Below are 15497 nucleotides of genomic sequence, written 5' to 3'. Positions count from 1 at the left end.
ACATTTTGAGAGCATCTTGCTTCGTTAATGTGATTCATTCAAATGTGTAAACCAGTTATCAGTTAGGGAGAGAAAGGACGTTTTATTTGATGGGCGGGGCGGAGGGGCGGATTGTTCACAAATCTGTGATGGTTTCATTGGTTGGAATTTTAATGTACACGATGATGTCACCTCTAAAGATATGCTATTTTCCAGGAAGTAAAAGTGAAGAGATTTTGACTTAAAAACACATTAAAATAAATGTTTTGTTGGCATAAATTGTCAAATAGGAGTGTGGTATGATAGAATTACAAGGTGAAAAAGTAATTCTTCATTTCAGTGTCACTTTAAGTGCAACTACTGTAGCTTATATTTCAGAATTAACCCGCCATATATACACATCTATGATACACATGAAATGACTGTGAATGTAGATGTATATTTCTATGTGCATTACAGCTCATGTACCTGTGTGCCAGTATGACTGCAGCTTCCCGAGGGGCTTGCAGCGACTTCAGAGTTACTGTGACCTTTAGCAGCGGTAGTAGTTGAGGTCAGGAGGTCTTTTCATGTCTCATATGTCGGGGGCAAATGTTTCCTGACTCATTAGACGTCACCACAGGCAACACAGCCGTCTCCACACACCTGTAGCAGGGGGCACAGGAACAAAAAGTCAAGACCCAGCCCCTGAAATACAAACGGAGATCCTCAATTTATGTAATTTATAAGACGTACCATAAGGCTGGGCAATATATCAATATTATATTGATATCGTGATATGAGATTAGATATTGTCTTAGATTTTGGATATCGTAATATCGTGATATGGCATAAGTGTTGTCTTTTCCTGGTTTTAAAGGCTGCATTACAGTAAAGTGATGTAATTTTCTGAACTTACCAGACTGTTCTAGCTGTTCTATTATTTGCCTTTACCCACTTAGTCATTATATCCACATTACTGATGATTATTTATCAAAAATCTCATTGTGTAAATATTTTGTGAAAGCACCAATAGTCATCCCTACAATATTGTCGCAATATTGATATCGAGGTATTTGGTCAAAAATATTGTGATTTTTGATTTTGTCCATATTGTCCAGCCTTACTTACAACTGAACATTTAGCCCACTTCGTAGAAAATACCGAGATATATATCGTGTGTCGCCATTCAGCCTAAAAATGCCGAGATATGATTTTTGGTCCATATCGCCCAGCCCTAACGTACCACACATCATGCTACTGAACTCCCATATTTCCCTGTAGATCATTTGGCAGTGAAAGAGTTCTGGAAATCGAGTGCTCTCTGCATTTTCTAAATAATCTAGTTCATATCACTTGGGTTAAGCCCTATCTTTGCCCCTTAAAATGATTGCAAGTGACCCTGCGTACTCCCCCACCCCGTCGGCTTCTGAACCTGCTGTGCACGGATCAGGTCCCTCCGGTAATGCCACACACGGGACCGCTCTAATGCACTTACGTAACCACAAATGGCAGCATTGTTGCGCGAATATTTACATGACGTGAAAAAGAGCTCAGGGCCCCCGAGCAGGGAGGGGGATCTATCTGTGACTGTGCTCTATTACCAAATACCTCAGGCTGGAAGCAGGAATCTGCTCTGTCACCGGCCCGAAATCAGAAAGTACACATTCAAAATCTCAAGCCATGTATTTATAGTGTCAAACCATATTTTTAAAGGCAGACATATGAGATTTTGATAGCCATTATTCTTGTTTAGAGCGTAGATGTGTCACTAACCCCATGCATTTTTTTTGTCTGTTTAAAATAATATTTATAGATGATTATTACTATTATACTCACAGTCCTAAGTTGGTATGGAGTGTTCACTTCAAACATTAATATTCATGAAATAAGTCATAAAAGTGATGAGATTTACTATGCACTGTTAATATAGTACAAAGTAAATCTCTTTTCCCCCACTTTTTTATTTATGTATTTTTTTTTTGCTTCTATTTCAAAATATACTGTCTTTTGTTTACAATTCAAAAACCAAGCTTCAGGATGAGAAATTCATTCCATGTAAATGTACCCTATCTGTGTATTCAGGGATTCACAACACTGAAATGAACTGTCAAAAACAATACAGCGGTACATTTGGATTGGGGTGGAATAATACTTTGTTTACCTGTATGAGTCAGCCTCTTCCCCATTATGCAGCAGCTATCCATTACGGACACTGTGCCATGTCTACATCTGTCTGTGTTTGTTTCTGTGTGAGCAGAGGGCAGCGCCTACGAGGAGAGCATCTGCAATGAGGGCAGCGTCTGTGGGAGCGACTCAACCTTCTACAGACAAAGTGAAGGTGCACACACACATTTTAATATTCCTCATTATTTCTCTGTTCCCTGTTTTTACCATACACCTGTTTTTATAAAGCAGTTTGTAAACTCTACTTTTAGATAAGTACTACACATATAGGCAAGGCAAGGCAAGGCAGCTTTATTTGTATAGCACATTTCATACACTGGGGCAATTCAAAGTGCTTTACAGAGTGATAAAAATACAGTAAAGGTAAAAGATTTACAATTAAAAAGTGCAAAAGTACAGACAAGAGATACAAAAGATAAAAGACTTAAAAAGTAAACTAGTGCAGTTCAAATCAAGTGAAATAGAAAGATAAAAGAACACAACAAATACTCCCACTTTTAGATGCACATTGTGAGTGAACCCATATGTTTTTCTGTAATTTTCTTTTCCCCTGTCCTTCCTGATTCTACACTCGATCTGATATTGATATCTGATATACAACTTATTACACATTATTAGGAGTAGGAATAGGAGTGGTATTAGTAGTAGTAGCGGGAGCAGTAGTAGTAGTAGTGGTGTTGGTGGAGTAGTAGGAATTGTAGTACTAGTGACAGTAGCAGTAGTGGCAGTAGTGGTACTGCTGGTAATAGTGTTGGTAGCAGAAGTAGTGTTAGTTATAGTACTAGTAGTGGTAGTAAGTAAGTAACACTTTATTTATATAGCACTTTTCAAAACAAGAGTTACAGTGCTTTATAAGTGCTTTATAAAAGGGAATAAAGCAAGAGGCAAAAAAAAATCACAGGACATAAAGTGCAGCCAAGTAGTGCAACAGCCCATAGGAACTTGAAAAACCCAGTAAAATTAAAATTAATAAAATGCCTGTTTAAATAAATGGGTTTTAAGAAGTGATTTCAAATGGGAAACGGAATCTGGTACTGGTAGTAGTAGTGGTAGTAGTAGAAGTAGTGGTAGTAAAATTAGCTGTAGTAGTAATAGTAATGGCAGTAGTAGTAGTGGTAGCAGTAGTAGTAGTAATAGTGATAGCAATAATGGTGGTAGTAGTAATAGTAGCAGTAGTGGTAACAGCAGTAGTAATACAGTAGTAGTAGTGGTGGTATAAGTACTGGTAGTAGTAATGGGAGTAGTAGAAGTAGTGTTAGTAATTATAGTAAAATTAGTAAAATATAGTAATAATAGTAGTAGTAATAGTAGTTGTAGTAGTTGTAGTAGTGGTAGTAGTAATAGTAATAGTAGTAGCAGTAGTGGTAGTAATAGCAGTAGTATAGCAGTAGTAGTGCCAGTAGTTGTAGTTGCACTAGTAGTTTAGGAAATGACACACATACTGAACAGCTGACACTGTAAGTGTTTAACTCTGGCTCCATGTAACCTTCTGAGGCTGAACTACCAGTTCAAGCCTTTTTCCTGATGACGTACTCTCACTCTTGAAGCTTTTTCAACAAACTCTGGGTCAGTGTAATCCTCTCATGAATCCATAAACTGTTCCCGATTGTGCTGCCGTGCACAGTCCCTGCTGCTGTACCACAGGGCCGGTGACTGATTAAGCAGCAGAGAAATGAATCGTTAAAGGGCCTTGGTGGTAATCTCTTGGGTCGGGTGCCACTTGCATCCCAAACAGCTGTGGAAGTCTCTTCTGCTCTCTCCCTGCCTGTCTCTCTCTGTCTCTCTGCCCCTCTGTCTCCCTCTCCTCTCAGTCCACCGCACTAACGACTGCGACCATGAATGAAAGACTGCAGTGATCTGACGGTCATGTCTCTCCCTGTAGTGATTAGTATTGCAGCGGCTGAAAATAGAGTTGAACAGGATATGACTACTCCCTCCCATTTTACTTATTTGCAATGGGTAAAACATGTTTTGTTTTGATTTCATTTCAAGGATCATGGTACACTTCGAGGTAATGGTACAAAACAAATGGATGGATAGATGGATATAGAGATGAATGTCTAAATAAATGTGGTTGTTATGTTCCCCTGTCAGAGCACAGCATGGCAGAGACGCTCACGGTGGCTTTGCGGGTGGCAGAGGAGGCCATAGATGAAGCCATTTCCAAGGCTGAGTTCGACACTGCCAATCAGGTTACTCATTTTATCCATTTCTTATAAATAGTCTGTTTTAAATATGCAGTTTCTGCTCATAAACTCTTCATCTGTCTGCATTGCCTGGTTGTCTGTGTCACTGTCTGTCTACAGTGTTAATGATACCAGTATTTATTTTACATTAAATTTTACAACAATGCACTGTAACCATCTCCTGTAAATAACAATGCATAAAGGGTGATTTTTAGGTAGTACTGTAAATGCTACAGTATATTACTGTTTACTGGTCTGCTATCTCTGCACTATGAGAAAGATACTATATTCAGTTCTGTAGAATAAAGTCCTTTCATTAAATTTCTCCTTAATCTGACTTCTCTGTCATTTCTGTTTGAGTCATATTATTGGAAGCCATAAGGATTATGTTATATTGCAAATGACATGTATTCATATGGGATCATGGGATCTGGTGAGACCCTCATGAAAAATGTTTATGCATCATAATATTGGCCATAGACCACATTGGTCATTCATTTTAAGTGAAATTACAGTCATATCTTAGTGTCTTAATTCATATCTCATAATGTTTTCCAATCTGACTAAAGAAGCATGATTCCTCTGCACCAGTGCCTGTTACTAACTACTTCATTTCAATGAATTCTAGTTGTGACAAATATTTTGTAACACAGCAGCTACTATCTGTATGTTAAATCCCAAAGTACATTTCCGTTTCTTCAGCCACTGCAATATATTTTCCAAAAGATTTACTTCTCTCTAATCTGTAAAGTATCTCAAAGCTTTTTGCGTTGAGCACAGAAAATATGGCATATATTTAGAGGAGTAATCGGCTTATAGCGTGTGTGTGTGTCTCTGAATAGGTTTCTTATTTTTGTGTTTGTTTGTTGTTTACTCACTAGCAGAAGCAGAATGAGGCACTCTATCTGCGGGAGCACAGAGGAGAGCTCATTGAGGAACTGGCCAAAACTATTGTGCAAAAAGTAAGTCACGGTAATACATTTTTGTGTTAGACCTGCCGACAGTCCCTCGGTGCATAATAATTCCATTATAATTGATGCAGAGATTTTTTATAGTGTGTAATTAGGGTGATTTATTTTGTGTGAAAGCGATTGCACAACACTCAAATGTAAGTCAACAAGGGGCTTTTGCACAACTGTTACGCTGCAGGGGGATGTGATCAAATGCTTATGTTCTGCACACAATAACATCGAACCACAATCCACTGATTGGTGGAATCAGAGCCATATGTGGGAAGTGGGATCAGAGCCATATGCAGCACTAATCCTGTCTCTGTGCATGTCAGATCATCAACAGGAGGAAAACCTTGGGTGAGATCAAGCCGGAGTTCGACCAGGATTGGCCCCTTGACCACAAAACTGAGCTTCACCAGCACCTGCCCACCTGCAGCTCCCTCAACCAGCCCAGCCTCTGGGTAAAAAACAAATCACAGTCACAGTCAGGCGCACTGAAGTTTCCAAGTAGAGTTAATGTATAGGAGTTGTTTGGAAGAAGGTGATGGCAACGAGGATATAGTGTGTGTGCGTGTGTGTGTGTGTGTCTTGTCTGCTGCACTACAAATCTTCTGACCTGCAAGTTGAAATATGCTGACCTCTGTTGGTTGGACATTAAAAAATATTTATTGATTTTATTGTTTTGTTGGCATTCAGCCTGACCACATAGAAGGTAACAGCCATAGTTATGGTCATAGTTATAGTGTGACAATTTCATTTTTGTTTTCAACAATTTTCATTTGTCATTACTTCCCCCAGAGGTCTCGCTCTGCCTTCTCCCTGTTGGACAATGACCTTCCAGATCTGAACTCTGGGGTTTCCCAGAAGAAGGACCCTCTGCAGGGGTTAAAGAAGGAAGGTGGAGGCTCTGCCATGTCTACATGGAAGAGTGTAGACCGACTGGACAACTCTAGTAAGATCATGTTGCTCACTGCCTTAAATACAAACATACACATTACTTCCATATTAAGGCTGAAGTAATTTAAAAATGATATTTGACAGCAATATTCATTGTTGGCTAAAGCTTGCCTCCACTGTGTTTGTTCTTGGTTGTTTTTCTGTCTGCTGCATGTGTGATTGTTTGTGTGTATAATGTCTGTCTCCTCGTATGTGTGTGTGTGTGTGTGTGTTTGCGTGTGCATCCGGAGGTGTGTCTTCAGTGCTGAAGAGTCCAGACGGGAACTGGATTGCCCTGCAGAGTGCCCAGCTGTCGCGTCCCAGCCTGCTGACCAAAAGGAAGAGCCTGGTCTACAGCGCCTTGGAGAAGGAGTCCGGGGTCGTCTCCGCCTACGAAGGCATGGGCTCCGACAACGAAGCCAAACCTGAGCCCGACAGCTGCTGGGGCGCCGCCCTGCAGGAGTTCCACAGGAAGATGGCAGACTCTAACTTCAACCTCCAGGACACCCAGGACACCCACAGTCACCAATCCAGGACCTCCTCGCCTCTGATGGGCCGCCGAGGCAGCAGAGATGCCCTGTTTTCAGACTCCGAGGGGAACTTGAAGCCCAATAAGCCTCTCCTCGCTATTTTTAAGCTGCCCCAGGAGATCAAACGGCCTTCTTCATCCCGCCGGACCAGCATCATTGATGTGAACTTTAACCCGGAAGGAGCAAGAGAGGAGAGCAGTGGAGCTGCTGAGGTGGAAGTGGGAAAAGTCAGGAGATCACGGAAGAAAAGGAGGAGTAAAAAGGAGCAAGTGCCAGCTTCTTCTTCTGAGCCGGTAAGAGCAAGAGATTACATGAGACTACAAAACTTATAAAATAAGATAAGATAAGATAAGATAAGGTAAGGTAAGGTAAGGTAAGGTAAGATAACTAAAAATAAGTTAAATAAATTCAGCATATTGGATGACATTTCTACATTGCCCCACAGAAATACCCATGTTTTGAACCTACCATTTCTTAAATTCACAGGATTACAACAATATCCCTCTGGACATGCTGGTGAACAAGTGCAATGTGAATAAAGGCAACCAATCCCAGCATGCATCTGATGCTGTGGCCCCTGACACGCTGACCTCTGAGGCCACAACACTTGAACCATTTGACCTCGATGATGACGTCACTGGAGGCGGAGCCAATCAAATGGTCCAGGAACTCACATTCAGACTACAGCAGTTAGCGAGCCAAGTTAGCATCTCCCACCTCTCCACTAGTGAAGATGAACTTGACGGAGGGAGAGACGACGAGGGACAGAAGGAGGAAAAGGAGAGAGAAGGAGGCAGGGAAAGAGATCAGGAAGAAGACGAGACGTTGTGGAAGATGGACGTCGATGTGGACGGAGGAAGAACAGAGGATGAGAAAGAGAAGGAAGAAGACGATGAGGAGATGAAATACAAACTGTACAGGCTTGTTGCCCAGTCCACGCTCACATACTTCTCATCCACTGATGACGAGCTGGACAGAGCGGGCCAGAGTGAGGAAGAGAGGAAGGAAGATATGGAGGAGGAGAACGGAGAACAGAAGGAGGGAAGGACAGAAGCGCTTACCTTCAAACTGTGTCAGCTGGAAAAACAAACCGGGGCTAACCAGTTCTCATCCACAGAGGATGAGCTGGACAGAGTTGGCTTCAGTGATGGAGAGAGGGAGAGAGGAGAAGAGGAGGATGGGAAGAAAGAGGAGCTGGTGGCGAAACTTTGCAGAATTGCCAGCCAAGTCAACGCCACCCAGTTTTCATCCACCGAGGACGAGCTGGACAGAGCAGGCATAGGCGAGGGGGAGGAGGAGGAGGCAACAGACGAAGAGACCCTGTGGATAATGGAGGCAAAGAAAGCTGTCCAGGCCGCTCAGGTGCGCGACTTGGCCAGTCTAGTCAGCGCCTCCCAGTTCTCCTCCACTGAAGATGAGCTGGATAGAGTCGGAGGGAAGGAGGGAGAAAGGGAGGAAGAGGTCAATAAAGGAGAGCTCGATACTGAGAGCGCCGCGGAGAGGGAGGAGCCATGGCTCATGAAGATTGGGAGGGAAGGAGTGGCGGAAAAGATCGAGGAGAGGAGACGAAGCGTCGGAGGTTTAGATGTGAAAATGTTTGACTTTGGGGATGAAGTCGACTCGGAAGGAGAGAAGCCAACGGACGCAAACAAAGTAGAAAAAGACATAAGGAGTGGAGAGAGCAGCGAGGAGACAGTGTCAGACAGTGAGAGGAAGGTGGAGGCTGTCCGACAAGATGAAACAGAGGCACAGGAACCTGAAAAGAAAGGTTGCGTGGGAGAGAGAGTGAGAGAGGAGAGGAATGAGGATGAAAGGAGGGTAGAGGAGCAAACAGGAACGGTAGACGTTTTGACAGAGGCCCTGGGTGAACGAGAGAAAGAGACAGATGAAAGACAAGAGAAAGAGTTAGATGTAGAGGTGGAAGCAGAGAGATTGAAGGAAAGGACTGAGGAGAGGATAGCCACAGCCTTACATGAGACAAGAGTCCCACGGGAGAACATTTTACAGCACCAACCGGAGGCGGAGAGGTCAGATGAAAAGGAAGGAGGAGAGAGACAGGCGGAGGGAAAGACCAGAGAAGTCACAGAGAGAAGGGGAAAATGGGAAACAGCAGAAAGCGATGAAGACGATGTTGAGTTTGACAGAATAATCAGTAGCATGCTGATGATGTCTCTGGACGAGATGCAGGTAGACACACTAGCTGACAAAGTAGAGGATGAATTTGGGGAAATACGGGGGAGGAATAAAGAACTAGAAGAAGTAGATGAGAATGACAAGATAGGGGGAGAAACTGGAAACATAGAAAAGACTGTCGATGCACAAAGCACAAATGTTTCAAAGGAGGCAGTAAGTACAGAAGAGATAAGAAGTGGAGGTGATAACATGATGCCAGAGCCAGTTGTGAGTGAGGGAGAGATTGATGATTTTGAAAGAGAAAATGTGATTGAGCAAAATGAAGGTGAGGTTTGTAGAAAGAGTGGAGTTGCTATAAACATAAATGCACAGCAGGAGACAGAAACATATCCACCGGAAAGACTGACACAACCGAATTTAGAGACGCAACATACAATAGATGTGACAATTAATGACATGCATGAGGAGAGAGATGAAGCCAAATGGACATGCAAAAGAAAGGAAGCGCATGAGGAGGAACGAGAGGAGACGAGAGGAAAGATGCAAATGAGGGAGAGGCAGGGAGACCCTGCTGGAGAAAGTGAGGAGAGAGACTGTGAAAGGAAGGAAACGGATGAAACGTTTAAAGGAACCAAAGAAAAAAGTGCAGAAGCCGTGGAGCAAAGTGCCGCCTCTGATCTGGAGGGTGTTCTGTCACCAGAGGAGATTCAGAACGTAAGAAACGTAATGAAAAAAATGTTTTGACTTCTCTAAGGGCAGTGATTCTCAACCTTTTTCATATCAAGGACCCTAATTTTGCACACGGACCCCCATTTGATGAGATTTTATCTCTCAGGCCCAAATCTAAGAATATTTTTTTTGTTAGATATGATTTTGTCCAGAATTCCATGACTATCCGTATTGTAGTTAGAGAGATAACAGTGAAACTATCATCAAAACAGTCATTCTTCTACATTCTCTAACTGTGTTAACTTCTTGTAAATGAAGTGTTGGTGAAGTTTAATAATTCATAAATTTTCTGGGGACCCCCTGGAACGCCCTCAAGGACCCCTGGTGGTCCCCGGACCCCACGTTGAGAACCACTGCTCTAACGGCAGTGATACACTAAGCGTTTTTTGGGCATCATAGATGGGCAACAGCAACAGTATCAAAGTGAGACACAAGCTCAAAAGTCAATTCAAATATTTCCCAACACACTATGTGATTAAAGCAACATTGAGCATTGAGCAATTAGGCTCTGTTGCCCATTAGTTGCCAAAAAACAGAGTAACACTTCCTTCAGATGCTTTCTGCAATGCAAGTAACCGCTAAACACTAATGACTAACACTCTGCTTGATGCCGCTTTTCTTCTCCCTATCTATCCTCTGCTTCTTTCTTTTCTGTTCTTTTTTTCTATGCACTAGGATAGGGATGCGGAGCTAGAAAAAACAATACAGTTTATATCAACTCTGCTAGAGCAGGTGAGAGTGAACTCTTCTTGTTTTGCTCTGGCAAGGCAGCATGGTAGAAAATGAAGTGATTGCCATTAAAGATACAACCTGCACCTCCCATCATACTCCATCTTTTCACCTAATTTTTCCTCTCATTATTTTCATGTGACTTCATATCTCATTTTGTCTTTTCTATTTTCAATACACTGTATTTTTCCATTCTACACAGAATTTGTATTATGTGTGGTTTTCCAATATATCAGGCAGATATTGGCTTTCTATTCAATATCAAGCAGTCATGTCATCCACCGCTGACATGATGGAGGTTCCTCCCTGTCCACAGCTACATAAAAAAACCTGTAAAACCTGCAATGACATTTTATTTTCTTTGTACATTTTATTTTTTAATTTAATTGTTAAATGTTTGTTTTTATTCTTCTTTTAAGGTAGTAATGTATCCCTGAGATTCCCCTTCCATTGAATAGGCAAACCTTCAAATAATTTTATTAGAATGGGTTTCAAAGGAGACTTTCCCATGTGATAGTGTCCCATGATGATATGAATGCTGTTTCAGAGGATTTCCCCCTAAGAAGGATAAAATTCTGGGAAAAACACTGAATTCTTGTAATTTTTGGACATGAAAATGTTCAAATTGAAAGATATCTGCAGCTTCAGCACAAAAATATCTTCAATCAATCTTCACAAAAACATATCTGTTGAACCCTAACTTGTATGGGCTGTAATGTATCTTGGCATGTGTATGTGTGCTTGCGTGTGTGTGTGTGTGTGTGTGTGTGTGTGTGTGTGTGTGTGTGTGTGTGTGTGTGTGTGTGTGTGTGTGTGTGTGTGCTGTAGAGGTACTCAGCGGTGTCCCTGTGCAGCATCACCACTGAGGTGCTGAAGGTGCTGAATGCCACCGAGGAGCTGCTGCAGGGGGTGGAGGGGGGAGACAGCGGCCCCCGACCCTCCGGCCCCTCGCTGCCCCCCAACACCGACCCCAACAAGCTGGACCAACAGTTCTCCAGACTGGAGGAGAATGTGAGTTCAGCTTCATTTCACTTTTGACATTTAATTTACATTGCAGTTTATGAGGACACTGTTAAAAGAACTTGATTTAAGTTGATTACCTGTAGCTGTTATCCAGAGTGATTTACGATAAGTGCAACAATAGTATACAGAAGCCTAGTAGTATAATTTAAGTATAATTTGAGCCTAGCCAATTATGTTTAAATAAAAGTGCAATGTTCGATTTATGTCTTTTGGGTTCCATAGTATAAAGATTATTAAGAAAGAAGATTTTGAAGCCTGAAAGTTATACATTTAAATAAGTGAGTGCAAAAAATATATAATAAATATATGAATATTTAGCATTTAAATTTTAGCTCTGATGTAAAGCTGCAGAGAGCTATAACTTACTACTGCAGTATATATGTACAGTATTGTATTGTATAATTGAAGGGTTTAATTCCACAATATAATAAATCCATTCTGGAATTTGCTTGATGTTCACTTTTTGTAATTTCACAAAAAAACTGATTATATCATATGAAATGTTATGGTTTTGTGGCTGTGGTAGCCTAGATGTTAGAGAAGACGGCTTGTGACCAGAAAGTCACCAGTCCAGCTGGGAAAATGTGGAAGGGGAGAGAGAAAGAGTAATGCTCTCCACTGCCTCAACAACTACTGTGTATGTGTCCTTGAGCAAGGCACTTAACTCTTTCTGCTGGGCGGCTCCCAGGTGTGGATGTGTGTAACTGTATGAATATGAAGCAGGGCATCGCTAGAAACAAGCAAGCATGCTTAGTCGACTTTCCATGTAAATATCTAATAATACCTAATGATTTCAGTAATAATCCACAAGTGAAACTCTTGATTTGTGTTGACCTGGCCATGCTCCAGGTGTATGTGGCAGCTGGTGCAGTGTACAGCCTGGAGGCGGAGCTGAGCGACCTGGAGGAGTGCGCCAGGGGCATCAGCGGCGCCACGTCCGACTGCGAGCTGTCCTTCCTGGAGGAGCAGGTGGCATCAGCAGCTGCCAAGGTTCAACAGTCTGAGCTACAGGTGGGTTTGGGCTGGATATGCACCCATCTTTAGAGCTGAAAGAGGCATATAAAGGGTCCTAAACATGTTCTACCTACATAACTCAGTCATCTATTAGAGCCATGTCCTGCTTGTTTTCTATCATGTCTGGTGTTGCAAAGTTAAAGGAATTTCCAGCAGCGTGATAAATAATACTATAAGTATATAATAAATAATACTATCTCATAGATGGTGTGGTGTTTAAAATGTAGCCCTGCTGGCCAAGGTCTGAACCCAAGCAGAACTTTCTTTCCTTGATTTTCCTACTCTGTATCTCCCTCAGCCTTCTGCAGTCTCAGTGAAGAAAAAAATTGCCCACAGTTATACTCTACTGTTACTACCTGAAAAGTTTAGTGAAAAATTTGCATGAGATGCCATTACTCTTTTCATTTAAAAAGCTTTGAAGCTACGGTGTGATGCTAGCACATTTGTCATTGTCCCCCACACAATGAAATCAGGGGCACAATTTGGTAAAATCTGTAGGGATTATGCATCTTCGCACTGTGTTCCAGCATTTTAAAAAATTATATTGATTGGCCTGATGGGGGCCGCCATAATTAAAATTTCTTCAAGACACCACTGGTCCAATTTTGAATGATGCATCATGACACTGTGTTCTGCTGTTAAAAAAAAACCAACCTTTTGCCAGGTTTGCATGATTAGCCTCATGGGGGTGCCATAATTAAAGGTCAAAATGTCAAACTTTGAAAGGCCCTAACTCACACTGCAAGTCAAATTAACAAGAAAATTCTTACACACATCCAGCTATCCTTAACTACACACTGACTCTTTCAGACACCACTGGCCCAATTTTGATGAAACTTGGAGGAATGATGCATTTTGCCACTGTTGTGTTTAAAAACATTACACTAATTGGCCTGATGAAGGCACAATTAAAGGTCAAAATTTCAAAATCTGAAAGGCCATAACTGCTACACCATCAGTCTGATTGTTATGAAACTTGGAGGGATGATGCTGATGATGATCATTTGTGGGGGACGACATGTTTCACTTGTGTCACTGTGCTGTCGGTGCTGTAGATATCGGACATCTCGGCCAGGATTGCTGCGTTGAAGAGCGCAGGCCTCAATGTGGACCCACAGTCACGCTTCACTAAGGCCAGGACCATACCGGTCATGGTACAGTACTACTGTGCATGATTATAAATCTTATGCCAACAGTGTATAACAATCAGAATGTCTATGCTGGCACTTTAGACCAGAATAACAAAACCATGCTCTTCCTGTGCTTCTCTTTGCAGCCCATCACCCTCGACTCATCAAGACAACTGAGGAGGAGATTACCTGCCCCACCTGTGAAAGGTAAGAGACTCCTTGTCCTATTACTTTGACTTCACTTCAGAGCCCGTGCAGACCCTGCTCAAATACTATCAAGTAGGGATGGGACGATATATCGAAATTAAATATATCGCAATACAAAAATGTGACAATACGTATCGTGGGGCAGAAAACTGAATCGTTTTATTAGCTCCATTTTATTCTGCTGTAGTAATCACAAATGAGATGGCTTGCCCATCACAATTTCACAACCTCTCCATCCAAATGATGTTATTTGCACTTTGTAATGACATTTTTAAATGATTGTATACATTCTGTGAAGATTTAAGGCTCAGAAGTAAAGATAATTCTGCACAGTCAAACTTTGTTGTCATTGAACTTTTATTTATTACATTGTATCATGGTTGTATCGAATTGTGAACCCCATATCGTATTGTGAGATAAGCACATCGTCCCATCCCTACTATCAAGTACTTGCAAATTACTATTAGCATTGTCTCACCACATGGGTGTGTTTTGCCACAAAACAACAGATTGTTTTAACGATCACAAGAAAGCATTTGAAAGTCAATTTAGTGGACTTTTCTGTGAATAACAGCCTACTGACACTATGAAATGTCCCAGGTAAACCCCACACATGTAGGAACTATTTGCAAGTAATATTCACCTGAGGTCTGCGTCTTATTTTTTACACCTCCTAATCATTCTGTAATTGAATTAAAAATGAATGCATTGTTTTCTTTGTCCCGTTGTGTCTCAGAAGACAAAGAACCATAAGCCGGGCTGACTGATGCCATGTGACGAGCCAACCCGGACCTTCGCAGCCTCCTCCACCACAGCAGTGCCTTGATCCTGCGACTCTGCAGCCTACAGGCCGCTCTAAGTGATCCAGCTGGACGGGTGCTCTTTGCCTTAATTTCACACTACATTCAACTACGCCGCACCTCAGAGAATACGGGACAGTACTATGTGTGTTTTCTGTTTTTGTGCTGTATATCACTGCTGGTGGAGAAAAACCTCTGATTCTTCAAATGTCAACTTTTCAGGAATTTAACAACAGCTTTATTTCCAGATTGATGACTGTGCATTTTTGAAAATTTCTCCTGAGGTTTTGAAGGGTGTCATGCCCTTGTTCAACTCTACAGCATGTAGGATCAGATAAATCAGCTCACATAAGAACAGGAAAATCACAAAAATTTGAGTATTTGATATTCCATAAGTGGACAAGACTGATTTCCGAACAGTGAGATAGAAGTGGTGAAATTAGTACCTTATATGTGTAAAAATAAATTGTTAAATGTTTAAAATAAAATACTTTTGTATAGAGTGTTTATCTTAACTATGCCATTGAGTGAAACAATTTGTTAGTTTGTTGACCATTGAACTTGTTGATGAATAAAGCCATATAAATGCTGTACAATGACTGAGAAGACAATGGTATTATCAGCCACATAAACAAGCAGTACAGCTATTGGATGGAACCTGTGATTAATAATAATATATTCACTGTACGTTATTAAAAAATAAACAGATCAGAGCTGTCATACATAGGAACAATTATAGCGCGGTAGAAAAAAAAAACACTAATTCACTTAATAATTTGTTGTACTGCCAAATATTGATTAACTATTGACTATGAATAATACATAACTGTATTCTGAGGCAAACATAAAATTTTACATCAAGCTCCATGGTTGTTAGGTCTTATTTTTGATGTATAGTAAACCAAGTACCAGTAAATTCTTCACATTTTTATGCTTTTATTCCAATTAACTGCAGATAATAAATTAAAAAAAAAAAAGCATT

General features: G+C 41.3%; 1 protein-coding gene across 1 annotated transcript in view; it reads left to right on the top strand.

Moving 5' to 3' along the window:
- Positions 1–15372, top strand: part of LOC139666706 (myosin heavy chain, skeletal muscle-like) — a gene marked incomplete at its 5' end in the record, with an annotated part of 17705 nt that extends 2333 nt beyond the window's left edge. The window contains 12 exons of the mRNA XM_071546019.1: positions 2219–2299; positions 4240–4337; positions 5213–5293; positions 5617–5745; positions 6083–6236; positions 6472–7043; positions 7237–9597; positions 11170–11352; positions 12214–12375; positions 13434–13532; positions 13655–13715; positions 14452–15372. Coding sequence (XP_071402120.1) covers positions 2219–2299; positions 4240–4337; positions 5213–5293; positions 5617–5745; positions 6083–6236; positions 6472–7043; positions 7237–9597; positions 11170–11352; positions 12214–12375; positions 13434–13532; positions 13655–13715; positions 14452–14468 — 3998 coding nt within the window. The remainder of the gene's footprint in view (positions 1–2218; positions 2300–4239; positions 4338–5212; positions 5294–5616; positions 5746–6082; positions 6237–6471; positions 7044–7236; positions 9598–11169; positions 11353–12213; positions 12376–13433; positions 13533–13654; positions 13716–14451) is intronic.
- Between the last annotated feature and the right edge of the window lie 125 nt (positions 15373–15497).

The sequence above is a fragment of the Centroberyx affinis genome, unplaced genomic scaffold, assembly GCF_046629955.1.
Source record: "Centroberyx affinis isolate AG114_WGS23_722 - 3 ecotype Tasmania unplaced genomic scaffold, CSIRO-AGI_Caff_v1 ptg005091l_1, whole genome shotgun sequence".
NCBI classification, from domain to species: domain Eukaryota; kingdom Metazoa; phylum Chordata; class Actinopteri; order Beryciformes; family Berycidae; genus Centroberyx; species Centroberyx affinis.
This window is presented reverse-complemented; position numbering and strand designations above follow the sequence as displayed.